The sequence below is a fragment of the Echinops telfairi genome, unplaced genomic scaffold, assembly GCF_000313985.2.
Source record: "Echinops telfairi isolate 266 unplaced genomic scaffold, ASM31398v2 ScPeMD7_32;HRSCAF=126, whole genome shotgun sequence".
Taxonomy (NCBI): Eukaryota; Metazoa; Chordata; class Mammalia; order Afrosoricida; family Tenrecidae; genus Echinops; species Echinops telfairi.
In genome coordinates, this window is record NW_022103929.1 from 1,247,243 (window position 1) to 1,275,201 (window position 27,959).

Here is a 27,959-nt window from a genome sequence, read left to right on the forward strand (position 1 = left end):
AGGGTGGTAGTTGGCATGTCCTCTACTAGCACACAGAACGAATTGTCCCTTGTCTGCCTACAAATTCTGAACTCCCTCAGGACAGTAATCCCAGTCACCAGATAAAGGGAACCCAGATGACCATTGGATAAATAAGTGGAGCACCCAGGATATAACCTGAGTTTCAGTAAAAAAAAACCTTTAAACCAGTGGATTTCACAGCCAACACCAGCAGAACCGAGTAGTTTTGATAAGTGGTTTTATTACTGGTTAGATTTTACAAATTCTGATATTTGAACAGACTTCCACCTTAAAATTCTAAAACAACAAAGCGACCGTTGGAGGGGGTTTGAGTTTTCCGTTTTTTTCCTTTATAGGACTATTCAAAGTAACAAATTTTTTTCCTTTTTTTGTTCTTTTTGACATTTTTGCTCTGGTCATAAATATACAGAGAGAAAAAGAGGGAGAGAGAAATGAACAAATCATCCAAAGTATGGGATAGAACAGTATTCCTAAGGCACGTGGCAGTCTTTGAAAATACAGAAGCTCTGGCCAACTTAAATTATTTGTTGTTTTTCCTCGCTCAGTCCACAAAACTGTACAGTGACACAAATGTTGTGTTGCAAATAGATCTTCCAAGTAATTCCTCCGTCCACACCAGCTGCGTTAGCCGAACACACGATTCATTTGCTCTACGGGGTGTTTGTTCTGTTTTGTTTTTTTCCTCTGTTCCCAGGCGAGTTCCTAAAATGTGGTTAGTTAGTTGCTCAAAGCCTCTATTTTAAAATACACTTGGAATTCAACTAAAGATAATTTCTTTTTTAAAGAAATTGTGGGGCTTGGGGAGTGGGGGAGGGATTGAGTCATTAGAAAAGGTTGGTCAGAGTCGTTTGTGAGGGGCTGTGAGGCTCGTGACCCTCCAGGTTGCCAGGCACAGAAGTTAAGACGGACGTCACAGTTGGCAGGGTGGGGCTAGTTAAGTCTGTGAGGGTGGTGGGCGTGCTCGAGGGGCTGAGAGAGGCGTTGGAGAGCTCCGAGGCGGGCCCCGACGGCGTCCCTGTGTGCAGCGCAGCGTCGGTCGACTTGTCCACGCCCGTGTTTTCCTGCCGTAAGAGGTTGCGCCTGAACTTGGCCCTGGCGTTCTGAAACCAGACCTGCAGCGAGTGAAGAGGAAAAGGGCTGGTTAGAGGAAGGCCAGCCAGGGGTGGGAAAGCAAAGAAGACTGCAGGACAGAGCAGCCCCCAGATCCTGCAACTCAGAGCTCCCTGGTTTCTATGAAATGCTGATGGGGTGGGGGTGGGCTGGGGGGTCGGTGTTTGTCTGCTTGCTTGCTTGCTTTTTGGTCAGAGTGGGTGTCAGACTGGCAATGCCTTGTTCTTAATTTTTTTTTTTTAATCTCTCTCCTGAGGTTCTAGAGCTGGACTGTGTTCTACCCTACGGGAGTCCCTAGGCACACCCGGTATGTTAACTCGCTCAACTGTGACTAAATTGATCGTTGAAAATAACCCACCGGATTTGAAGACTTAGTGGACTAATCTCAAAAATAAGTTGTATATTGAAGAAATACATGGCAAGATGATAATATCTTGAGTATACTGGATGAAATAACAGAGTCTTAAACTTCCTGTGAATGATTTCTTTTCACTTCTCCCATGTGACACAGCGGGTCGGCGCTGCTTTGTTGCTGCCCACTGCAAGGTCGGCATTTCGAAGTCCCCCTGCCAGCGGCTCTGCAGGAGAAAAGCGTTGCTGGTCCCAATCCTAAAAAACTTACAGCCTAGGAAACCCTTACAGGGGAGCTCGGCTACCCTACAGTCACTGTGAGGCAGAAGCCACACTATGACGCACGGCAACTGAAAAACTTAAATTACATGTGGGGGCACACATTTTGATAGGCTATTCCAGAAGAGGTGCACAAATCAAATCGTCACCGTGTTTTCATAGAGGCGGCGGTTTTGTGGTGATTTGAGAAACCTTATGCATGGCAGGGGTGTTGGGGGTGTGGTGTGTGGGAGGGGTGGGGGAACCTTTAACCTTTAAGCAGGCGATAGAAACGATTCCACAAATTCTCGTTGGTATAGTTTCTGGAGTGTTCCATGGTTAGTAAGTCTGGGAAATATGAGAAGACTTCAAAATTTTCATGGAATAATGAAATTATCAGATAACGGAATTTTCCCACAACCTCTTTTGAGTCTGAGTCTTACTAAAATGATGGAAAGAACACGTCAGAATCAGTCAATAAATAGTTAGACTAAAAGGAAAGGAAAGGGGAAAAAAAAAAAGAGACACCTCTCCTCAGTCCTGCCACCACCGCCCGTTGGAGAAGTCACTGTGTGTTCTGGGCCACTGGGTTTCAGGTGTCAGGGCGGAGGTGGGCAGAGTGGGAACAGCTGCCCTATTATAGCAAGGCCTAGGAGGAGGTTATGTGGGCCTGGCTGTCCCCTTGCACAGATTCCCTCTCCCAATCTGCCACATCCCAATATCCGCTCAGGAAGGAAGCGGGGTGGGGACAGAGTCAGAACCGAGCGAACGTGGCGCTCAGGTAATGCCAAAGGGGGCAATAGAGCTCTGTGTGTATACTTGAATTTTTTCTTCTGCCCAGACACACACAGGCACTATCCACACACACACCTCTAGGCACACACGACCATTCACATTCACACTAACTCATTTACACAGCCTCCCCACACATGAACGCCCACCCATCCAACGCACCCCACAAACAGAGACCCAGCGGGGCCCAGAGAAGCTCAGGAACTCAGAGGCTACTTGTGGGGGTTTGTACCTCCCCAAGGGGGGCGGGGGCTGTGGAAGCCCATGAGGCAGGGCCCCTTCACTTCTCTTTGCGTGGGGAAAACACCCTCTGGAAGCCACCCCATAAAACAAAGGGATGCTGGGGTGTCCAGTTGCTCATTTCCAGATGTGCCTGCATCTGCCTGTCTTCCCAGTGTCTCTGGCAGGGGTGGAAAGAGCCAACCTCTGGCTCCACCCTCCCCTGGGGACCGCCTGGCTGCAGGGGCTGGTGGCCTCAAACCCGCCTTATTGGTGGCCTGACACAATTTGGGCTCAATTAAAACCACAGCCGAGGCGAGAATCTTGGAGTCAGGAGGGAGGGAGGCACGGGCTCTGTGAAGTCAGGAAACCAAGCTCCCCCCAGAAGAAAAAAGCACATTTCCCCTGGCTTCCCGCCCAGACAAAGCCTGTCACCTCTTCTGGGGGCTTGCAAATAAGTACGCTGCTTCCAAGACCACCCCCAGCATGCTCTCATGGATAGGGGAGTGGGGGTGAGGAGGCACCCTTGCCTGTCCAGCCTTCAGAAACCTGTCAGGGTGAACTCACTGTGCAGCCCAGAGCATGGCTGACGGAGAAAGCCCCCCGCGGTGCTCAGAGTGAGGACGTGAAGAGCCCAAGGACACAGAGCACCATGAGGAAGCCCCCACCTACCGACCTACCGACCATCGGTGGGAGTCTAGAGGCCACTCCTTTTGTCACTGCCCTGTGTACACACTCACCAAGGAGCACGCTGTGCTGAGCTGAAGTGGGGAGCTGTGGAGGGAAGGGGGGATGGGGAGGGTTGCTCACCAGCCCTGAGGAAGAGCTGGATCTGGTTAGCTGATGGCTGTTAGGCTGTTCGCTATTTCTCAGGCGTTGCCCCTAACAGTGCGTTTGTACACAATGACAGCATCTTCCACAACTGCCACCCCTGCAGCACTGGGTCTGAGGAGCAGGGACTCTCCTGCATGAAAGTCAACTCAGCGAAGAGCCAGCCTGCTCTGGAGCTTTGTTTGGGGACATGTTTTTCATCCTAACCTACATTTCATCAGGGTTCTCACCCAGGTGCCTCAGGAAGGTCCTTCCCAAGAGGTGCTTGAGGGCAGAGGTCCTATCGAAGTCCTCTCTGTATCCCCAGAGCCTGGTCCAGAGACCAGCAAAGAAAAAAGAACCAGTAATGTATGTTGAGCTAATAGTAGCTACCGCATATAGACCATATCCCAAAGCCCACTGCCGTAATGACCTACGAGAACAGAGGAGAAATGCTCCTGAAAGTTTCAAAGACTCTAAATCTCTGTGGGATTTACAATCTTTCTCCCATGAAGTGGCTGATGGGTTTGAACCAATGACCTGTGGCTAGCAGACCAATGCTTATCCCGTAACACTACCAAGGCTCCTGCCAGCTACCATGCTACCTTCGGAATGTATTGTGATGGGTTATCCCCATGATAAACCAAATAGTCAAGTGCTACTATTATCCCCATTTTAGAGTTAAAACTCATAGGGACCATATAGGACAAGGTAGAACTGCCCCTTTGGGTTTCCAAGACTCTATTTACGGAAGTACGAATCCTCAACATTCTCCTGAGTGGCTAGTTGTCTCCAACTGAGTCAGAATTGACTTGACGGCAGTTAGTTTTTAGTTTATAGAGTTAAAAGAGGTGAAGTCACTTGACCATGGTGATACAGAGGCCAAGCTGAGACTGGAATCCAAGACTGTCTCTGCCATTAAAAAAAAAAAAAATCCATGCTCTCATCTGATGTCAGTCAATGACTGAATGAGCCAGCCAGTCAAGAAGCAGAGATGGCAATTGTGTACAGAAGAAAGAGCACCGGATGTGGCTTCTGGTTCTGCTATTAGTCAAGTGATCCCTGGCTAGTCCCTCTCGGGATTGTCAGTCTGGGATTGGACTACACCATCTGACCTCTATGGCCTTTGGAGTTCTAACAGACTGGAATCCTACAGAAAATACAACAAGGAAGGGGGTGACATGCTCTACCCATCTTACAAATTGGAAGCCTTCTCTCTACCCACAAGCCTTGTTCTTACCTACGATCATAGTTCTGCAATTTTCAGAGATCTGTTGGGGATGAGACCCAGCTCAAGTACAGAATGACACCATGGCAGGCCAAGTGCCTCAGTCTGACCCATAGCAGGTTCCCAAAAAGTCCTGGGTGGATAAGGAATCCCAAGTCCACGTTGGGATCTGCTCCTTCTTCCTGTACCAACTGGGCCCCACAGACTGATTTTCCTCATAAACACCCTTTTGTCAAGGAAACCCATTTGCCCATAGCAAGTCCCCTCCTCGGGCTCTAAGAAAACCAGACAGAAGACCGGACTTTCATGGCCAAAGAGGACCGTCATTAGGAGATATATATCTATATCTATATATTCAGATGCAGCTAATGGCTGCATCCAAAACATCCAACCAGATGAGGCAAAGTAAGAGTCCTGACATAGTCCGTCTACACAGCCACAAGGGAACAGTGATGAATGTTATATGAGAAAAGAGTAAAACAAATGTATGTCTTCTGGTACCGCAATTTCATAAAGAAAACAGTATTCACTCACTAAGTTTCAGGCGTTGTCCAAGCAAAGTTCTAAGCATTGTATACACAGTAACTCACTTAGTCCTCATAATGGCACCACAAGGTAGGCACTAGGAAGGCCTGCCTCAGTTTCCCGAGCTGTCCGGTGAACTGTCCAACAGAGGGTACAATAAGAAATGCAACCCAGAAATACCGAGTCCAGCAGGCTGAATCTATACCCTTCATCATTTACTAAACTCAACTCATTAATCTCTAAACCAGGCTCATGGATCACTGGGTTCCTGTGGTCATATAGGAGTATGCCACGTTGTACAACTTGTAAGCTTTAAAAAATACATGTTCTTTAAAGCAGCAAAAATAACACTCACTGGACTGGAACTCAGTAATCTTTGGTTCTAGGCCCAGGAATAGAATGACTTTGCTGTGAGGTCTTGGGCAATTCATTCCATCTCTCCAGACCAAGATCTCATCTCTGAAATGAGATTCAGGCCAAACCATGTCTGAAACTCCAACCAGCTTAAGCCATCCAAGACTGGACCAGAAGTTTGTCCAGCTCTGTGCCAACAACAGATCTTCGTCTCACGGGCGGGGAAACTGAGAGTCAGACCGAGTAACCAGGCCTGGTTTAAACCCTACCTCTTCAGAGAAGCCTTCCTGGACAGCTCCTTTGCTAGGTCAGGTGCCTATGTTGTCTGCTCTGTATTTTCCCTTGCACGCAGGTCTTAAATGGAGCCCTGGTGGCACAACAGTTCAAGTGCTCAGCTGCTAACCCAGAGGTGGGTGGTCCTAGCCCCCAGCTGCACCAGGCTCGGTCTGCTTTGGGAAACCGGCGGGCAGTTCTCCCCTGTCCTGTGGCGTCACTGTGGGTCAGAAATGACTCAGCGGCAATGGGCTTGGTTTTGGTTTATCACTTCTTCCATTTTTTTCCCCCAAGGGTTCTCTGGAAATAAAGGTTTGCGATCAAATAAATTTGGGAGATGTTTAAAACTTTCCAATGCTAGCATGCTGTGATCGCCCAGAGAAAGATAGTAGTAGGTTTTCAGCACTGCCTGAACTTATCTGGTCTCAGAATCTTTTTTAAATACTTCTGGTCTGTGAGATTCAAGCATCTAGAAAAGTAAAGAGTTTAGTCTCAATAATTCCTACAGCACCTTGCTACACAACTGTCTCCCCTGGCATGTACGCTCCAGAGAGGTCTGGCTCACTTCACTGTCTTGCTCACTAGTGTCCTGCCCCAATCACACGACAGGAGGTCAGTATATGAGCATTTGCTCAACTGGTGAGGAAACAGAGAAGCTAGACTTCTTGGCTCCTGCATTCTCTCACAGGCAACTGGGATCAGTGATGGTCTTGAAGCGTGTTTTCAGACTGTTGGTGATAGAAATGCATCACATGAGGAATTCCTAAGGAGACCCTCTCCTTCCAAATCAATCAGCTCACCATCCCCAGCTCCTGCTCCATCAAGCCAGATCATCTTAATCTTTGGCTTGCTGGCTGCTCCCGGGAAGGGAGAGAGGCAAATCAGAGAGGCATCTATGGGCTGAAGAATGGTCAGGTCTCTGCTCATTTGCAAGGCTTCATGTCTTAATGGATCTCTGTTCGCGGAGCCATTCTGTCTCCCAGCAACCTTGGCCACTGATGAAGAGTGAGTATTGTAGTTGTCATGCTGCTCCTGATGACAAATTTGAGCACTTTTTATTTGCTAAGTGCTTTACAACAGGGTTTCTGCTTTCCTACCGAGACATGGCATCTATATCCCACTCCTTCTCCCCTCTCTGTTTGTATCACTGCATTCTCTAGCTGGGGGAGCGAGGGGGGGCATTGTCCCAATCCCTACACTGTGCAGTATTGGAAAGAGTTCTGAAAGCAGAGCTATCTGGCCTTGACTCTTGGCTCCATCGCTTGCTAGCTGTGAGACTCAGGACAAGGACCACAGCCTTCAGCCTCAGACCCTCGGTCTCCACATCTGCAAAACGGAAAGCATGACAGTTTTCAATGTGTACAGAAGAGCTTATTAGCCTTCTTGAAAGGAACCCTGAACACTGAATATGTGTGAGAGAGATTAACATACATTAAGTCCCTAATATACACTTGTTAAATGGCACTGTATACAAGCGCATCTATTTCTCGTAACCATGCAATGAGGTAGGTATCATCATCATCATCATCATCATCATCATCCCCATCTCATAACTGACGCTCAGAGAGGTGAAGTCACTTGCCCAGCGTCACTCAGGTAGACTATCAGGAGAGTCGTCCCAGACCTGCCACAGTGATGCTCATGTATATGTTATTGACAAACATAATAACATCCTAGAATCCCTAACACACCAGTGCACACCAGGCGCTGCGTCATAGCCCTTACACCACCTCAATCCTGGCCCCTCTGCTTGGAACCTCTCTCAGGAGGGTTGGATAGGGCAACAAGTTTGGGGGAAGTACCTGCAGGGGGCGCCCAAGGCCCAGTACTATTAAGCAGGTATATGAGGTGTACCCAAAAAAAACCCCAGAATTTTTCTTAACCCCCCCTCCTCCTAAAGCTATCTATTTAAATATTGTTTTACAAAACAACCTTATCACCTTCAAACTACTCTTCATTACACTTAATACATTTGTCAAATCTGCAACTCCATTCTAGGAAACATTTTTCAAACTCATCTGTTTGGATGGCTGACAGCACCTCCCTCGTTTTTAACTTCACCTCTTCTACGTCCTCAAATTGCTGTCCTTTCATGTCTCTCTTCCTTGTGAGAGAGGTCAGGTGTGTGGGGCAAGAGAGGCAAGCTGTTTTTTGCCCAAAACTGGCACACTGAGATGGCTGCATGAGCAAGTACATTGTCGTGGTGGCAAAACCAGTGCCCCATCTGCCGCAAACCAGGCCTTTTTGGTAGCACACTGTTACACAATCTTTTCAGAACCTTTAAATACAAAGCTTGATTAACAGTCTGACCTGGTGAACAAGCTCCAAATGCACTATGAGTCAACATTTTCATCCAGTGAGGAAGTTGACGGATATCCAAAACAAGGTTTGTCATCAATCAACATATAACCTTTTTTGAAATGAGAAAACCACTTGCACACTTGAGTTTTTCCTGTAACGCTCTCCTTGCAAGGGGTGTTCAAATCATAATAGTTTCAGCAGCATTTTTCCCAAGCAGGAAAAAAAATTCACAGCCACACACTGCTCTTTTAAATCAGCCATCACAAAAAAACGAGGTTTGAGCAAAACTGCCTTCACACACACAAAAAAAATTCACTGTTACCAGAGAAAACATTCCCAGGTGACACCACTGGGTGCACTAACTCAGAGCGAGTTGTCCAATGCTCACGTAGCAGGAAAAATTCATACTATGAAAGCTCTGCTAGTCAGGGTGCGATGTAGCAACGATGAGAAATACAACTTTCCTCTAGTTCCTAAATGCTTCCTCCCCGCCACCCCCAACTATAATGATCCGAATTCTACCTTGCAAGTCTGGCTAGACCAGAGAATGTACACTGTACAGATAGGAACTGGAAACACAGGGAATCCAGGGCGGATGATCCCTTCAGGACCAGTGGTGTGAGTGGCGCTACTGGGAGGGTGGAGGGAGGGTGGGCTGGAAAGGGGGAACCGATTACAAGGATCTTCATGTGACCTCCCTCCCTGGGGGACAGACAACAGAAAACTGGGTGAAGGGAGACATAGGACAGGGCAAGATATGAAAAATAATAATTTATAAATTATCAAGGGTTCATGAGGAAGAGGGAAGCGGGGAGGGAGAGGGAAAAAATGAGGACCTGATGCCAAGGGCTTAAGTGGAGAGGAAATGTTTTGAGAATGATGAGGGCAATGAATGTACAAATGTGCTTTACACAATTGATGTATGTATGGATTGTGATAAAAGTTGTATGAGCCCCTAATAAAACGATTAAAAAAAAAAGAAGCAAGGATGATGAGACTTTGTCTCACGAACTGTGGACACATTATGGGGGAAACCAACCCCTGAAAAGGACATCATGCTTGGTAAACTCGAATGTCAATGAAGAAAAGGAAGCGATTAACTGATCCAGTGGCTGTAACAATGGGCTCAGACACAGCAATCATTGTCAGGATGGTGCAGAATGGGGCAGTATTTCATTCTGTTGTACTTAGGGTCACTATGAGTTGAACCAACTCTTTCAATGGACTCAAAAAATTGATGAAAAATGGAATGAAAAGATAATAACATTTCTCCTCAACCTTAAAAAAAAGAAAGAAAGAAAGAAAGCTCCTCCAGGCAGAGCTTTTCCGATTTAGAGGCGGGGCTCCCCCACGTAGACCCAGTGCAGAGGAACTATGTCCTGGGCATTCGTGGTGTACCAGCAGGCACCATGCTGGTACTCTACCGCTCCTTGTCCCAATCCTCAGGAATCCTCAAGGAAGGCACTGTTCTTCTTCCCTAACTCACAGCTAAGGAATCAAGCTCACAGCGGTCAATCAACAGGATCTAAACCCATCTTCACCTTCCAAAGCTGCACCACCTGTCGTCTCCTCACAAACTGTCCCGGCTTCATCTCCCCCAGATGGTCCATCAGCAGGCAGGGCACCTGGGAGGCAGCCCTACCCTGCCAGTGCCTGGCTCCTGTAACCTACTGCATTTGCCTTATCTCATTAGGACTCAAGCTTCTCATCTATTAAATGGACAGAGAAAGTCTAAGGTCAGATGAGTATCCTGGAAGAGAATGTTTTGCAAGCAGCTGTATGGTCAGAAGCAGTGGTAGGGACGTGAGGTTTGGAGCAGGAGACTAGGACGTCTGGGAGGAAGAAGAAAGAGTGGTCTGCACAGCTGCAGAGTACACCCTGCATCCCAACACTGCTATTGGTGTTAGGTGCTACCAAGTTGCAACAACCAAATGTGAGCCCTTGGGACAGAGTAGAACAGGAGCAAACCCGGTCAGAGTTCTCTTAACTGTAGTCTTTACAAACAAATGTTGGCTGTAATCTTTATGATCTTTCTCCTGTTCACCAACTGGGTGGATGGGTTTGAACAGCCAATCTGTAAATTAATAGCCAAACATTTAATTGTTTGTGTCACCAGTCAGTGCTGGGTTGGCTCAGAGGAGAAAGAGCCATGTCCTTTGATCAGGCTGACTTGAATTGGAACCAGCTCTGGTGTGTCCCAGCCAAGGGTGACTTTGAGCAAGGGGAGATTAGTTAAGCCTCAGTGTTCTCTTCTGTACATCCAGGGCTGAGTCTAGTATGTGATACAACAAAAAGCCCCATTGTCATCAAGTCAGTTCTGACTCGTGGTGACTCCGTGGATTACAGAGAAAAGTACTCCCTGGTGTTGTCTTGGCTGTGGTCTTTACAGAAGCAGCTGGCCAGACTTTTCTCAATGGGGTGGATTTGAACCTCCAGCCTTTTAGGTTCATAAGCCAATGAAATCATTTGTACCAACTCAGGACCACCATACCGGTTGGCTATCGAGTAGATTCAAACCCACAGCAACACTGTGTGTGTCAGAAAAGACATACAGTTCCATACAGTTCTCAATGACTGTGACCTTTCAGAAGCAGACTGTCAAGCCTCCTTCTAAGGAGCCCCTGGGTGAATGGAACATCCACCTTTCACTCGGCAGCCAGCACATTACTTGTCTGTGATACACAGGAGGCGTACCAACACTTGGTGACTAGCAGACACGCCATAACTCTCAGCGTGTTTCTCCCTCAATGAGCCCATAGTCTGGGCTTCTGAGTCCCCAAGGTGGAGGAGGTGGTTCTGGCTCTGGATTCTGGGGGTTGGAGGGCACAAAGGAGTCCTTCACTCGGGCCCCTCAGAGAAACCTTTATCAAACACAGGTGAGTGGTCCCTCGTCCTCTGAGCCTCACAACAGATGACACTGTGGCTGTTTGTAATGTGGGTCTCTACACCTCATAAGTGACTTCCCTCAGAGCCAGGACCATGGTTCATTCATCTCTGTGTCCCTAACATCTTCCGCTCCAAGGCCTGGTCCAATGGGTGCTCAATATATACTTGGTCACATGGAAAAATGAGAGCTGCCTGTGCTGGAAAACTGATCTGCCCCTCAATCAAGCAGTCAAGTGCTGGGCCTTGCAAGACCGGTAGAGATTGGCTCTTCATTACTGACTGGTACCCTCTGAGTAACCAGGAAAGACATAGGCCCTACAGCAGTGGTGCTCAACCTTCCTCATGCCTTTACTACATGCCTTTAATACAGTTCCTCATGTGGTGGTGACCCCCCCCAACCATAAAATTATTTTCGTTGCTACTTCGTCACTGTCATTTTGCTACTGTTATGAATCGGCCAACCCCTGTGAAAGGGTCGTTCGACCCCCAAAGGTGTGACAACCCATAGATTGAGGCCCGCTGCCCTATAGTGTCCATTTTACAGATAAGAAAGCTATGGCTTGGGAAAAGGAACTGCATTGGCCAACCCACTGAGTTGGGGACAAGAGTTCTACTCTGCTCATGTTCCTGTCTGTTTCGCTACCCCTGCCTATTCCTTCACCCCCAAACAAGTGCATAGGCCTTGGGGAAAGGGAGGAACTCTCCCACTAACTAGAAAAATGTGAATGAGACCAAGGCCCCCAGGAGGCAGCATCAGGGATTGCAAACCCCGATTCCAAAGCCAGCCCAGGACTGAAGACGGGAGGGGAAAGCGAAATGGCTCGCTCGACATCACCCAAAAAAACTTAAGTGTGAGGGAAGTGGGTTAGAGGGCTGGTGGGGGGAGCACTGTCTTTCACACTCGCCCACGAGCGGGACCTCGGCCACCGGAGCAAAACAGACCCAAAAAGGAGGGTGGGGTCTGCGGAGGAAGTTCCAGGCTCGGGGCGGACCCAGAGAGGCGGACCAGCATCCCATTGGACAGTGTCTGCCTCCCTGGGCAGTAGCGCGGGAGACCGGCGGGGTCGGCGCACCAGCCCGCAGAGGCAAGCCTCCGGATCCAGATTTCCAGATCCTCGGACCTGCGCCCCAGTCACATGCCCTTTCCCTCACTGCCATCACACAGCTTTTTAATTCCCTTTGTTGTTGTTGTTGTTTTAACAATGCCTGTGAAACTGTGCACCCTCCCTTGTTACGCTCCACCCCTCCATGTCACCTTGCGGACCTCAATCCCCACCTGCAGGCTGAAGGGTGGATCAGACTGGCCTAGACGCCTATTCCAGCCCCTTCCTTCCTGTGGAGACTCTGGTCAGGTCACTTCATCTCTCAGTTTTCATACCTAAAGAAATATTCCGATCACCACACGCTGAGGCTTAAAGGGGCGGGGTTTCCCCTGCCTTATTCATTGCTGGCTAGGGGAACTTGAGGCCGGCAACCAGAACTTTCAAATTAGCTAATTCATATCAGTTCATGAATTAATCATAATTGATATTAGCTGCCGTCCATTAGGGGGAGGGGTGTGCTTGGGTGGTGCAGACAGTGAACATGCTAGATTCCTAAGGGGGACAGGGAGGCTCCGGCCACTGGAAAGAAGTGGCAGCCCTTGGCTCTGTGGTGAGTTTGCCCTGTGCTGGGACCAGACCGGAGACCAGCCACACTGGTGATCTGACCCCCTCTGGCATCCTAGACTGGCTTTGGGACCTGGTGAGGGCACCGGCTCCCCAGCTCTCCATAGATGAAGAAAATACATTGAAATGTAAGTGCCATCCACTCAGCTACAGAGGCCACCATTCTCCCCGCTTCCCCCCCATACCTGTTGCTCCCACTACCCTTTGGGCAGAACTTTGAAGACCTCTCTTACCCACCCCACGGGACCCACCTGCAGTCCTTCCAAACCATGCTTCCAGGAGAATCTGGAATATAGCAAAGAGAAATAGAGGGGAAATCTAGAGAGATGCTAGGGCAAATAAAAGGGAGGGAGAGAAAGCAGTGAGATAGAGATCAAAGGAGGAGACAAATTAGGGGAAATGGGTGAAGAGGAACAGCAGGAGGCACAAAGAGCTAACAGCTGTCTCCTCTGAGGGACATGGCAATGTGGCATATCTGAAATGCTTGCACCTTTTACAGCATGGGCATATTTGAACATCGTCTCATCGCGGGAGTAGTAAAGAGTAACTAAGAATTGTTTACAAGAAAGGGGAAAAAAAGGTGTGGAAACACAGGACAGAGACAGGAAAACTGAGAGAGAGAAAGGAAATAAAGTTAGGGGAAAGATGGAAAAGCAGACAGGCAGACTGAGTAGACAGGAAGTAGAAAACAAGATAAATGAAAAGAAACGCAGACACAGACTCCAAAGGTCCTCAGGTGGCTGGTGTGGGCTTCTTCCCCAGGCCCTGGCAGCTGCAGATGCCCTCTTTCCTGCCCTGGCCCCGCTGACCTGGAGGACCCGCTTGGTGAGGCCTGTCTTCTGCGCGAGCTGCTTCAAGTCCTTGGCGTCGGGGTTGTGGTTAATGGCAAAGTAAGACTTCATGGTCCGAAGCTGGTGGTGCTTGAAGGAGGTTCGCATGCGCTTGGTCTTCTGGCTGCTGGGGTATGGCTGGTCCCGGTCCAGGTGCTCAGCATCATTCTCGTTGCAGCTCAGTGCTAGGGAGGGGGCGCAGAGTAGGCAGGTGAAGCTCCACAGCCACATTCCCCACCCTGGCCCTGGCCCCCCGCCCCCGCCACAGTGCTGCCAGGACCACACCCACCCCACCTGCCACCAAAAGTGTCTCTTGAGGACCAAGCAGGGATGGGAGTATTGTTTCCATCTTACAGATGAAGAAGCTGAGACTCAGAGAGAGAAAGTATCCTGCCCAGAAGCAGCTAGAAAATGAGGGCACTGGGATTCAAGCCCAGCTCTGCAAGAATCCCCAGCCCCAAACCATCCTGAGCCACCAGCAATGATAATCATAACAATGACAGCTTACTCAGAGGCAGATAATGGGCTTTATCTCACTGATCCTCACCACAACCTGGCGAGGCTAGGCATTCTTTGCCCCTTTTTACAAAGAATGAAACTGAGGCTCAGAGACAAGTTACTGGCAGGAGACACACTCTGGGCCCAGGCTCTTTCCGTTTCCCTGAAGCACTCCCTGAGGAGAGTGGCTAAGCTGGGCCTTCCCTGTGGTGTCTAGGGTAGGCATCTGGAAGGCACTGGCTGAAAGGGAGATTCGGGTTTTTGTTTTGTTTTGGTTTTGCCCCCTCATTAGTTCCCACAACAGAAAGTCCTGACTGCTCCAAGGGCCTCCGCACTGGGCCGGAATTGCATTTTGTAGTTTAATCCTCACCATTGCCCTCTGAGGCTTAGCAAATGGGGCAAATGAGGCTTAGGGAGTTCCGAAATCTACCTTCTGAAGTCTCAGAGAGAAAGAGAGAGAGGGGTGCGGGGAGAGAGAGAAAGAGAGAGAGATCAAACTGGAAAAGAGAAGGGGTATTAGACACCTACTGTATGCCTTTGGCTTTTCATAGAGCATTGAACCTTCGCTCACAACTCCAAGTGGTGACCACTGTTGTTCACTCTGGCAACTACTATTGTTCCCCCCACTTTAGAGAGAAATCAGAAGATCAGGAAAATGAAGGCATGCGCACATTAGCATAAACAGGGAATGGGGGTGAAGGCCTGATTCTTTGGGGAACCTGACCCCATCCAGAAACCACACACACACACACACACACACTGGCACCTGGCTGTCAATGCTTGGAATACATTGTGCCAGGGCAGTGGTGAAAACCAGGAGCTGAGTGAGACATTGCAAGACTCTGAGTCTCCTCACCACACACAAGGTCCTACCTTGGGGATAACCTCCCAGGAGGGGCAACGCCATCACTATACATGGGAAAGATATCTTACACCCTTTTAACACCCCTGGAAAAGAGCTGCCAATACCCAGTTAAATTTGAATCTCAGATAAAGGACAAATAATGTTTCAGGTTTTTTAATATCCCAAATCCTTCACAGGGCATCCATGTACTAAAATAAAACATATTTATTATGTACTTGAAATCCAAATTTAAGTCTTGCATTGTATCTCAGGCTTAAATTCTGTCCTCCTGATGACCTATCTCCCCCTCCTGCCCAGGGGGAGAGTAACCTCCACAGGGAACATTTGCGAGATGTAGGTCTTGCCCCTGACCTTGGAGCTGATGGGCCAGGGCTACTTCTCCTAAGAGCCCCTTCCCCACACCCACCCAGGTACTCCACCAGAGGCGGGGGGCGGTGTCGATAAATTTAAAGCCCTCACTGAATGACTCCCGACTGGATCCACAGAAATTGCCCGGGCCCCGGCAGCACTGCAGGAGCGACCCTCTTCTTGCCCCCAGGCCCCAGCTCCACAGGGGATGGGGCAGGCTTCCCTCTGGGGACCTCTGGGCCCATCTCTCAACCCAGCCCCCACCAGGGCCTCGCTGCTGTTAATGAGCTCCATGGGGACCCCCGTGCCCCTTGCACCCAGGGGACGTGCCCCAGTGAGGCCTCTTAGGTGGGGGCGGGGAGGTGCGAGGGAAGGAGACAGACAGGAGAGAAAGAGTCGAGGGTAGACAGGCAGAGAATGGTGAGAGTAACCCTTAGAGGTGGGTGGACAGAGCGGGGGCAGAAGAGGAAAGAGCCTTGAAAAGGGATGAGGAAGGGTGATAAGAGAGGCCACTACAAAGACAGAAATATGAGAAAGCTCAGGAAGAAAGGCGGCCTGGAATTGGGGGGTTGTGTGCGGGAGGGATCCAAGGAGGCAACTGAGTCCTGGGTCTGAGGAGACAGGCCTTGGTCCAGGGAGGCCTCTTCCAAAGCCGTTACGGGCTAAGGGGTGGAGAGAGAGGGCACTGGTGGAAAGAGAGAGGGGAGGAAGCTAGGACAGTGGCCAGAGACCCGGGCAGACCTGCCGCCTGGGTGAGAGGCCGCTGCTGGGTGGAGGGAAGGAACCACAGCAGGGGAGAGTGGCCCATTGCACCCAGACTTAACCAGTGCCCCCAGACCCGCTAACTCCCCGGGTCTTGCCGAGATTTCCCAGGATTGGATCCGGAGAGGGGCAAGGGGCTGAGGGGAGGAGGAGGAGGACCCGGCCTTTCTCTTTCCCTTTTTTTTTTTCCTCTCAATTAGGCCGATTCAATGGAGCTAAAGAGCTCGTAAAATCATGAATAATTTACTCGTGATCTGTTATTAACCCATCGGGTTTCGAGCTCTTGTCGCTGGGACTGAACCTGTAATCAAATCTGACTTCGCCTCATTTTACTAAAGACGAGATTGTAGGTTCAATTGTCTAAATAATGGATTGGAATCAAATCAGTAATTACGCCGCCAGGCACACACACAAAAAGCTGAGGCTGGGGGAGGCCTCGGCGTCCGGCCGCGCCGCGCGGGACTATGCGGCCGTGGCCCGCAAACCCAGCGCCCAGTGCGGGGCCCAGGCCTCGCACCCACTCCGCACCCCTAGCCCGCGGGCAGCCCCGCTGGGCAGGGGGGAGTGGGGAGAGGGGTTCAGTTCCGCCTCCGGGGGCCCGGGACCGAGGGTGGACAAACGCAGCGGCCCCCGCCCCGGAAGGACTTGCCGACCCTGCAGCCGGCGGGCCCAGGCTGTCCTCCCCTAAAGCCAGGCTCGGGCGCCCAGACGGCGCCTCCTCCCCACGCGGACCCAGACGCAACCCCTCTTCAGTAGTGTGCCGGGTCTTCAGTAGTGCGCCGGACCGTCCCCAAGCCTGCGGGCTTTTCACGGGATCCGTGTCGCTGTGTCCCTGGGTGTGGGACACTCCTACAGACAAGCTCGGGTCTCTACCGCGATTAAGAGGGGCGCGCGCGCGCACACACACACGCACACACACACACAATGCTCAGGAGTCGGACCCTCCAAAGTCCCTTCTCCAGTCCCTGTCGCCCTGTAGACCACGCGAAGGCCAGTTCTCGCCCGCTGGTGCCCGGGAGCGGTGACGCGAAAGCTAGACCTGGGGAGGCTGACTTGGGCCCAGCGCCCCATGTTCCCAAGCTAGCCCCGAATTGGCGAGCCGCGCAGCCGGCGGCGGCGCGTTCCGCGCGGATTCTGCGAGGACGCAGAGCCCCGCCAAGGCCTGAGATGCGCGCACCGGGAGGGAGACCCGCACACAGTGAGACGGGGAGAGCCACAGACAGAAAGAGACGAAGAGTAAGGCAAGCGAGAGAGAAAGAGCCGAAAAGGGGGGGAAAGACGGACCAAAGAGCACATGGACGGAACCTAGCGTGAGCCGTTGGGTCCTGCCGAGGTGCCTGACCTCCAGAAACTCCGTTGGTTCACAGCGCCAGGCCGTCCTGGCGTCGCGTGGGGGAGGGGGAGGGGAGGGCAGCTGGAGAGCAGAAGGTGGGGGGGCCGGAGAAAAATCTGGGCACCTTCGCCCCATCGGTTTCAGACCTGGTATCTTAGTCTACGCCCGGAAAACAATCCCGCTCCCCAACCACCGCAAGCCTTGGGGCCGCAGAACGCCGGCTGCTTCCAGCGGAGGCAGGCCCCACTTTGTAAATAAACGACGCTTTGTTTGCAGGGGATCCTGCCTGGACTCCGTTCATTCTTCATTTTCAGGGTGGTGGGACCGAAGGGGTGCAAGTTCTGGAACGCAGCATCTTTGGTGATGCCTTCCAAAGTCGCCCCCATCCTTTGCGTCTTGGTCAACTCCCCATTTACCAACCCGGGGAGCTGCATTTCCCCCTAGTTCTAAAGAGATTCGCACAGCCCACGACCCTGCAACAAGCAACTTCGGTGGATCCAACTGAGAAGTCCTGCCCCACCGCAACAGATTTCCCTCCTCAGCCAGCTCACACTTTCTAAGATCAAAATAACTCTAATTTCTCCGACTTCCTGGGCTCTGAAGTCCCCTTTCCTTACCCATAGTGTTGGATTTATTTGGTTCCCCCACCCCACCTCTTACCCGGAGTTGAGCGTTTGAAGGCGGGGTCGGGGTGGGGAGCAGGGGTGGGGGCGGGGAGTGGAGGAGGAAAACAAACCATTCCAACGCGATGATCTCCCAATTGAAAGAAAGAAAATAATTGCAAATAAACTCTTTCTAGTTTGGAAGCCCAGGCGCCATAAACCTTTCCGGCCTGTCCAGACTTGGGGCAGGTGTTCACATCAATTTGCCGGACCTCGGAACCTCTGCAGCTGTTTTGAGCTGGGAGGGGCGCCGGGAGAGTACCCAGTACCAGTGAGAAAGGCTTGGGGTTCAAAGACACCGGAAACAAGAAATGAGTCCCCCTCCCTCACTTCCCTACCTCCTCCCCTCTGTGTGAGGCCAGGCCTGCTCTGATCTCAACCTCCAGAGCCAGGCTCTCTGAGTTGGGGTCTCAGTCCTCTCCTTAGCGCCCCTCAGGCTTTGGGAACTTGGGGGAAAGTGCCTAGGCAAAGCAAGACCTGGTTGGGTGAGAGGAGCAAATGGGGCACAATTACCCGAAACTCTTGCTCAGAAAAGGCTCCAAGGTCCAAGTTCCCCTAGTTTACTGCCCTCAGGGCATTTCAAGCTACTGGGAGGCAGCCCGGACAAGCTCAGGGCCCTGGCCACCGGCAGCATTTTCTTTTGGGACCCTTGCTGCCCAGCCTCAATCCTCAAGCTCCCCAGCCTTCAGCCACGCCATCAGCTTAAGCTGGGGTTTGGTGGGGCCCCTGCCTGGCTTTCCCTAACCCTGCACTTTCAGCCCAGCAAAACACAGCCACGTCCCAAACCAAAAAGCCGCCTCTAAAACCCAATTTCTCTGCAACAAGACCTTGCACCAGGAGCAGCCAGGAATGCATGCGCCCCCTCTTCCAGTTCCAGCCGATGGCACGTGGGCTGACGCCTCCGGAGCTCACATCTTCCTGCCCAAACCATCTGTAGCTTGGGTCTCATATAAATTGAGAGCTAGAGCACCCCTTCTAAGTTCAACTACCGAGGTTCCCTGCAGACTTGGTCGCTGATGCCACTAACCGCTCCCAAACCCGACCGGGTCACCCGCTCAGTGAGCCTGGCACTTACCAGCGTTGTAGGCAGCCAGATCCGCCCCGGGCCCCGGGCTCTTGCGCTTCCTAGGCCGGCCCTTCTGCACAGTGCCCACGCCATTGTAGTAGGGAAGACCCAGCGGGTTGGCCCCGGCTGCGCCCAGTCCCGCGCTTTTAGCTGCTGCCGCAGCGGCAGCCGCGGCTGCCACGTCGGCGTGGTTGAAGTGTGTGGGGTACTCGCCCTGCAGCAAAGCCTCGAAGTGCAAGCGGCAGTAGACCAGGCTGTCTTTCATGCCGAAGTGGTCGCCAGTGGTCAACATCTTGTTACACGTGGTGCACGTGAAGCAGTTGAGGTGATAAACCAAGTCCCGAGCACGCATCACCATCTCCGAGGCCGAGATGCCTAGGTGGCAGCGGGCGCAGCGCTGCACAGAGAACCGCCTGTGGGGAGCATCGAGGGAAGGGCAGTGGGACACTTAGTCATGTAACCCCTCTCCCACACCCCTCCTCCAGATGCTACTGCTGCCGCTGGGGGGTGGGGGGCGGCAATCCCCTCCTCCTCCTCCTCCTGGAGATAGGCAACCCGTTCATTAAACTGGATAATGGGGCAAGTGGAAGCTAAATGTTTAACCAGTCCCAGGGCTGTTCCTGCCCTGCACCATAGCCCCCTTAACCATTTCCATGCCTCCAAAGGCTTCAATTTGACCCAAAGTTGAGCAAGCCCTTGGAAAGCCTTGGCTGGGGACAGGGAGGGGGAAACTCCCCCATTTACCCCTTTTCCACCCTTTACTCCTACCCTCCACACCAGCGCCTGGCAAGCCTACAGACCTTTGTAACTTGGGTAGGACGCAGATACAGGAGGAGAAAGAGAGAAAGAATGTAACCAGATTCTTACCCTAAATCCAGGAAGAAGGAGAAATGGGCAATTTGGAGCCTTGAGTGATTCCCATCCTCTCATCCTGGCCAGTTTTCACCCCCACTGTGCCCAAAGACCCAGGAACACACCTACTCCCCCAGCTCTCCCTCCAACTTGGTTGCTCATCAGCCCAGGCTGCCCTGCTCGTTTGGATGGTGCTATTTCTGTTTCCTCCCGTGTATTCGCAACAAGTATAAGCAAGAAACTTCAGAGGGAGAAGAGTGCAGGAACCGCAGCCCAAGCTTGCTTATGGTCTAAGCTCAGAGGGGAGAGCAGCTTGTTGCTTTCTTTGAACCCCTACACTTCCAAGAGTGGCCCAATTTCTCTCTTTAAAAGGCTGTCACCCAGTTAGTGTTTTCTTGGAGTGAGGGCTCCTTAGCTGGGAACCCCATTCCCAGGGCTGAAGGTAAAAGAGGGACAAGACTGATCCTGAGATGGGGAAGTGATTCAGAGTGGCAATGGCTTCTGAAGTGTGGGGGGCTGGCTACCTGTAGTAGTCTTCTTTGCAGTAGATGCTGCCGTCCTTGCTGAAACAGGTGAGCTCCGACTCCAGATTGAGCTTGCACTCGCAACACTTGAGGCAACGCATGTGCCACTGCTTGTCCACTGCCAGCAGGTAGTAGCGATCCGAGATCTTGCCCCCACAGCCTGCGCACAGCGCAGCGCGGTCACTGCTGATGGAAGGCATGGTCTGCAGGGAGGGAGGCAAGAGAGGGCACCGCCTGCATCAGGCTTCTCCTGCAGCAGCCGCAAAAGGGGCATCTGCAGCTCCAGGAAGACCTGAGCTAGTCTTAAACGCAAAGGGTGCTGCCTGAGCCCACCACACTCTACCCCCACCCCCAAAGGCTTGTATCCCTGTGGCTCAGAAGCAGGCCTGCCTTCACAGGGCAAGCTACCGACCACAGGCCCAGGTCGGGCTCCTGGCCTAGATGGCTCTCCCACTGCCTTATTTCTCACCCTTCCTCTGCTCCCTGCCCTACCCCAGCAAGGATCAAGCTGTGTTTGGGGACTGGAACAGCAGAAGCCACTCAGCCAAGCTCTCAAACAGTCCCCCAATTGCTCCTTAAAGGAGCCACTCTGGCTGAGCCCTGGAAAAGGGTCCGGTGACCACTGAAAGTCACACCACCACCACCCCCGGGACACACACATACACCTCAAAGCACAGATGGAATCCTTAAACAGCAGCCTAGTGACCTCTGGATCCAGAAGCCAAAGGTTTAGGCCAGAGTACATAGAGGGGGCTCCTGGCCCTTCTGCCAGGGCCCTCTTAGATCCTGAACACAGATCAAAGGACCAAAAGATGGTGAGTGGGGCGCAGGGGCACCCTCAAGGTCTCTGGGTACAGAATTAGCCCAATCCAAATCCTCCCCTAACCTAACAGCGATCAGCCGGTGCCTTAAAGAGGCGACCAGAGCTGCCAGTCCTGCTCTCTGGGCAGAGAAGCTTGGCCGATGCTCCCTGTCTCCTCGGTTTCTAAAGGTCATTTCTGGGCTCCTCTTGGGCAGCGTCTGCTCTCCAATCTCTGGGGAGATTAGAGGCAAGGAACTGGCTATTTGGGGCTAGGCCGGCGGAGCCAATTGTGGAGATCCTAATGGACTCTCCTTCTGAAAGAGCCAAGCCAAAGCCTGAACTCTGAGCTCCTGGCTTGAAGAAGTCTGGTCGACCAGGAGGGCAGGGACGTGAACAACGAAAAGCGACGGCCTCGAAGACTCTGGTCCTTATAACCTCGCTATGGAGGGAGCTTCGTTTGCCAGGAAGCGGGGAGCAATCGGAGCCCGACTGGAGCCCTGTTGATTCGTAGCAGCCGTGCGGAAAGCCCTAGGCCTGAGGTAAGTTTAGGTAGTCGCCTGGGCCCCAAGTCAGACTTGCTCCTACCCTGGGAGAAATGGTCTCCTCCACCCTCCGGGTCGGAAATTTCAGTTCCATCCATGTTGCCCTCCTTCGCCCCAGCAGCTCTGGGCCCAGCCTGTGAACGCCAGCTCCCAGTCCCGGGCGGCACGAAGGACGCTCGCTCTCGAAACTGCCCACAAACTTTGGGAAGCAGAGACGCAGATCGGCCGGGCCCTGGCGCAGCTCTCAGTCCCTACCCCTCTGCCGAGCGCCTACCGTCTCCGTGTCGCCGCGGTCGATGGCGGAGCTGATAGCCGGAGCCTCGCTCTTGGCCCTTCGGTCCATCTCGTCGATGACCCCGTGCACCTCGGGGCCCGACAGACTGTGGAACAGCATCGCGGCGGGACCGGCGGGGCCGGAGGCGCGGCTCCTTCGAGGGAGGGCTTTCCCCCCTCCTCAGCTGCCTGGCGCTCCCGGCGCTAACGGGCCCGGTGCATCGCCACCGCGGCCCCGGCCCCGCCCGAGCTCGGCTGTGCCCCCAGGCCGGGCTCCGGGCCGCGGGCGCCCGCAGGCCAGGACGCCTCCCGCCGAGGCGTAGGGGCAGCTACATCGCGGGACGCCTGGGCTGCGGCGCCAAAGCCGGGGTCACAAGGGCACGGAGACCAGGGCAGAGGTCGGCGCCCGCTGAGGGCGCTTTCACGCCGCGGGCATCGCCCGCCCGGCTTCGGCGCCCAGAGCGCAAAGCAGGGGCGCAAACTCTGCCCCAGGCAACGACGGGGCTCACCCGCGAGCGCGATCGGCTAGGTGCCTGCGGTGGCTCAGCTACCTAGACCCCTCCCCTCCCTGGAGTGCGCGCCCCCAGCCCAGGGCGACCCGCTTGGGCGCCGAGTCGGCCACTGGAGTAAGGGTTTCTCCGAAACCAGCGAGCCGAGTCGAGCCACCAGGAGAATTGAAGAGGAGGAAGAAGAGGAGGAGGAGGGGCAAAGAGGAGGAGGAGGAGAAGGAGGAGGAAGACGGGGAGGAGGAGGAGGAGAAAAAGGAGGAGGAGCAGAGTGGGAGGAGGAGCCGCCAGCCGCGGGCCCAGCCGCGCGCAATGCTCTCCAAGCGCGCGCCGCGCCGAGCCCAGCCCCGGCTCAGCAGTCCGCGCCAGCGCGAGCCTCCGCGCCTTTTCTACAGCCGCGCCTGACATCACGTCCTGCCGCCGCGCCATTGGCCGCCCCGGGCCCTGGCAGCGCGTGCTCCGGGAAGGCGGGAGACCCGAGAGGGAGGGGAGAATCCGGAGAAGTGGAGAGTCGAGATGGTGGGAGCTGGTGGGCGAGGGTGGAGGGAGGAGGTAGAAGAGAGGGTAGGGGGAGAGCGCGGAGTTCGGAGTTTTAAGAACTGTTTCCTGAGATTTCTTCAAGAAGAAAAATTAAACACGCTTTCCCCGCCGTCTCTATCCTAAGAAGGCGCAGACAGAGGTCCAGGAGATCTTGCTCCAGTCTTCCAGCCAAGGGGCAGGCCCCGGAGCCGCGGCCTCGGGCACTATCTAGGCAGGCGCGGGGAAGGAGGCCTGGGGCATAGCTTCGGGAGACTTTGGCCGCTTCCCCGCCAAGCTTGGCTTGAGGGCAGCAGCGCTGGCCTCTGGGGGACCAGGCCAGATACCAAGAGGCGAGAGCTAGCGGGAGAGCTGACTCCGGGAGTAGGGGTGGCTGCCCGCACCTTAGGGCTTCAAGGGAGTGAGGACTCGATCTAAGTACGGCCCAGCGCCCAGCACTTCTCGCTCTTTCCCCTCTCTTCTCCAGCCTGGAAGAGTGGTAGGAGCCAGAGAAGAAAGAATAGTGCATAGGGGAGCACGCAGAAAGCCGGAGCCAGAGCTGGAACTAAGGGAGCTGGAGTGGGGTGGGGGCGAGCATGGCTTTAGGAAATTCGATAGGCAGAAGTTCGAATCCGAACTCTGCTGATTACTTACACTGTAACTATAGGCAAGAGATTTAGCCCCTCCTAGCCTATTTCTGACCTTTCGTTAAGGACTAATGGCCTCCTTCCTAGGGACGTGATCAAGGACAGAGATCATGGATATAAAAACGCCTGGTCTACTGTAGATGCTCAGAAAACTCCCTTTTCCCTCAGGACCCCTCCTCCTATTGAGAACTTCCCCACTCCTGAGATACATGTAGTGTCACTAGGTCCTTCAACGCCAGGGGACCACTGCAGGCCCACTTGGTGAGCCCTGTGCGCTCCATGAACACAGATCCAGGGGTGTCTGAGCCCACCTGGCTTCCTGCCAGCACCACTTCTGGAAGAACCAGTAAGCAGGCTTGAAGGGAAAACCAAGCTCCATTCTCCCAGACCTCAAGCTGAGCAGAGGGTTTCTTGGATTCCTTTAAGATGTGTGAAGAAGGGACAGTTCTGAAATAGTGACCATGGAGAAAATATCATTTCCTTACAGGGCCCCTTGTCCTTGCTGGGAGGCTACTTTGGAAGCGGGTTTGACTGCTTAATTGTGGGGTGGGGGCACAGTCTGAAGTGGTCTGCTCCCCAGGACAGGGTAGGGGCTCAACAGGGTCTCTGCCATTTATCTTGCAGGCCAGACAGTTGAGGCAGCAGAGAACATGCTCTCCACATAAGTACATAACTTTTAGACAGATATGTAAGTGTGCGTGGAATGCCCAAGCAGTGCAAACGCATATGTTCATCTCTGTTGGCAAAATTCGCCATGGCCAGTAGGAATGCAGAACTAGGGTCTGCACGTGTTTATCGGGTAGGAGTCTGGGATCGGCAGGCAGGATGATGCCCTCTGGGAAGCGGTCAGAACAGGTCTATGGAGACTTCCGTGCTCCAACAATTCTACCTAAACCCGTGCGAGCGCTTTTCCCTAGGCCATGTTTTGCATCTCTGTAAAGAATTCTTGAAGTTACAAGTATATGTGTACACGCTGCACGTGCACAGATGCTCCAAACGCCAGGGAAAGACCATAAATCCAAAGGCGCGCGTGCGCGTGTGTTCACAAAGACTTGTGTGCCTCGGCGCCTGCACACGATCGACCGGGGGTGCCTACACGTATACACAGGCGTGTTTTACTGACGCATGTGGGCACTTTTTTGAAAGAAAGTAGGGAATGAAAGTCTAATCTGGGAGTCACTAGAGTTCATCTGGAGGTCGCCCAAGGGCAGACAAAAATTATTTGCAACAACGCTAACTGTGTTGACACCGGGAGGGAAGACTACAATAGGTTTTCTGGAGAAAAGTTGAGGAGGAATTGAGTGTGTGTGTGTGTGTGTGTGTGTGTGTGTGTGTGTGTGTGTGTGTTGGGGGAAGGGGGGGGTCACTGTGACTCTTCACTCCCTCATACATAAACGCACATGATTCTTACACCATTTCTCTGACCAGCAGCGCACACCCATCCCTGGACCGACCTCAGATTTCCAGGCAGTCAACATTGGCACCTGGGTGCATCCGCTTATTTATCCCTCTGCCCCGGCCTGATACACAGTCTGCAAAAGGCGAAAACATGGTCTCCCGGTGCGGGGGCACGATCCGGCGCTCCTGCAGGGGTTCAGAGGCCGGTAACTTTGCTAATCCCCGCCACCCTGTGGCTGGGGGACATCCCGCAGCCGCTGAGCCCTGTCCGCAGAGACTAAACAAGGAGGGGAACAGGCTGTAAACACACATCCTGACACGTGAGTGACATTTACACGGTGCGAGAACTCTTAGCCGAGGGGAAGGGGGGCGGGGGACGGGGGTGGGGGTGGAGGAGGGAGAGAGGGCAAACCCGGACAGGTAAACAGAGTTCTCAGGGGCTCCGAAAACTGTAGCCCCTGGACAACCCCCCACCCCCACCCCTCTTGAGGACAGGGGAAACGAATCCCTGAGCCCTTCGAACCTGCCTTTTGTGGCAGGTGACAGGTGAACGGAATTCAGGTCTGGCCCCTCTCGCCGCTGCCTACCTCCCCACCATCTGCTTCCTCGCCTGCGAGCAGACCGGGCGCATAATGAGGTAGCAGCCTCCAGCCGGCCACCGTGACTAACTCAGAACAAAAGCGCTCGCTCCACGCCTTCTCCAACAAAGGGGCCACCAGCTCCGACGCTCCTCTAAGGCTGCGGGGCTCCCGGCTGCCGGCTGCGGAGCTGCCGCGCGCAAACTTCCCGTGGCAGCCGGCGCCACCGAGCCGGGGCTGTGGAGGGAGGAAGCGCCTGACTCCCCGAAGAAAGTGAGACCAGGTCGGGCGCGGGGGGGATGGTGGGGGGGAAGGGAGCGAGGGAGCCACGAAAGGAGGGTGATTGATCAGGGCTCAGTTCCCCCGCGCTCTGTCCCGTTATTAGAGGCGGCCAAAGCAGGGCCACGCAATAACCTCCGAATCGCCAACTAATTGACGCTGCAGGCAACTACTTCATTGTGTGCGCTGGTTTTATGTCTTCATAGCCAGTGATTGACAAGGTGTAATTAGTCATCTCACTCGGTGGTAAACATGGGCACCCTCCTCCCGCGGCATCAGGCCGTGTGTACCAGCAGAGGAAGCGATAGTTGACGCTGATACACCATTACATCAAAATGAAGACGTTCAGAAGTGTGTTTGCTGTGACGCTCTGATGGTTTATTTCTCAAATACGGCACCAACAGATTTACTTGATTTGCAAGTTAACTACAACATTAACTGGTTTTATTTATTTTGCCTCTTCCTTCCTCTTCCTAGGCAGGGATGTTGCTCTTGGAGAATGTGAAGACAGTTTGCTTCTTGACAAGCGAGCGAGCGCCCAGATTTTTGCAGGCTCTCCGAGTCTCCCCCGAGGGAAAGGCAGGCAGAGAAAATGCCGTTTTGGGGAGCCACCAGGGAAGGATTCCGCACGGGGGAGCAGCCCTCCTTGACCAGGTCTTTTGGGCACTGCCAACGGATGGCTTCAAACTCTGAGGGTGGTGCAAGGGATGGGGGGAGGGGTAGCGCTTGAAGAATAACTGTGAAGAAGGAGGAGGAGGGACCCCGCCCTCCCTCCCCCCACACACGTTTTCTTCCTTGCCTGGAAGCAGAAAGGATTGTGTTCTTAAAACTGTTGGCTACAGCACTCACAGGTCCAGTTGCCTGTCTCTGTTTTCTGAGTATTACTAACGTGGGTTAGCAAATTTTTGTCCTTGCTTACCAAGGTGGATCTTGCTCAGGAAAACAAAACTGTGTGTGCTCTGTCTTCTTCAATGAGGCTGCCGCTAGAGTTGTTGGCTACTTAGTACAGAAACGTGGCAGTTTACATGTTAAAAGAGGGAGCACCCCACACTGGGCTCCCTGGAATGGCTAAGATCTACCTTGACCCTAATTCTGATTAGAAAATGGCAGGGGCTGTCTAAAGCCATCAAAGAGCTGAGAATCCATTTCCAGAGTACCATGAATATCCCCCAGAAGCCCCCCAGTGGGGTCTGTGGTCTGTACCTTCCTTCTTGCTCTAACCTGTCTGTCTCCTGTTTTAGAACAGAGGGATGACCAGTCCTTGCTGCAGCACAGGAGTGTGTGTTTGTGAGCCTCTCCAAGCCAAGGTGGGGTGATTCTGAGTCACAGGCTGGGCGGTGAAGCCCCCTATTGTCCTTGAGGACCCCCTCTTTCCCAGCGTGTGCTTGTGAACCTTGCTCAGCAAAGGAGAGTGTCTATATTGATGTGGAGGCTGTCACTCAGCAGCAAATTAGCTCAGGCATGGCTCTCTCTTTATGAAATCACCTCATTGCCTTGGTCATGCCACACAGGAAAATCTGCTGACCACCAGCATGGACACTATATACTAGTGAGGCCGTTCGTTGTTTCAAAGAGGGCCAACCCCTACTCCCTGTCTGACACTGGAATAGATAACTGGCTTGGCCCAGCTGAGGCAGCAAGGAGCCCAGTTCCTCCTCCCCTTCTCCCTGCAGCTATCTGAACAATTCCTAAACTGCCTCCCTGGGCGTCAGCTGAGCAGGTTGGGGAACTAACCAGGGCCCTCTCTCTAGGGTCCTGTTAAATGCACTGAACTTAAAATGAAACACGAAGTGTGAATTTCAGGTTTGAACATGATGCATCAGGAAATTCAGAGGTTGGCAGCCCTTTCCCTCCCTCCTGCCATTCGGTAGCAGGTATTAATA

At 52.9% G+C, this 27,959-nt stretch overlaps 1 protein-coding gene across 1 annotated transcript; it reads right to left on the reverse strand.

Annotated features, from left to right (window-relative positions):
- Nucleotides 1-221: 221 nt before the first annotated feature.
- LHX2 (LIM homeobox 2) lies at nucleotides 222-22,273 on the reverse strand. Its single transcript, XM_004716465.2, has 5 exons — nucleotides 22,154-22,273; nucleotides 20,536-20,738; nucleotides 19,169-19,572; nucleotides 13,605-13,810; nucleotides 222-1,133 (listed from the first exon to the last, which is right to left on the reverse strand). Exons 1-5 carry the CDS (start codon nucleotides 22,271-22,273, stop codon nucleotides 846-848), a joined length of 1,221 nt encoding a protein of 406 aa, XP_004716522.1. The 3' UTR covers nucleotides 222-845.
- Between the last annotated feature and the right edge of the window lie 5,686 nt (nucleotides 22,274-27,959).

What these genes read in the sequence shown, in the direction of transcription:
- LHX2 (XM_004716465.2), bottom strand. Translation starts at nt 22,273, where the DNA reads ATGCTGTTCCACAGTCTGTCGGGCCCCGAGGTGCACGGGGTCATCGAC. An exon ending in ACCGCGGCGACACGGAGACG is followed by an intron (nt 20,739 to 22,153) that starts GTAGGCGCTCGG and finishes CCCTCCCTGCAG; the next exon opens with ACCATGCCTTCCATCAGCAG. An exon ending in TGCAAAGAAGACTACTACAG is followed by an intron (nt 19,573 to 20,535) that starts GTAGCCAGCCCC and finishes TGCTCCCCACAG; the next exon opens with GCGGTTCTCTGTGCAGCGCT.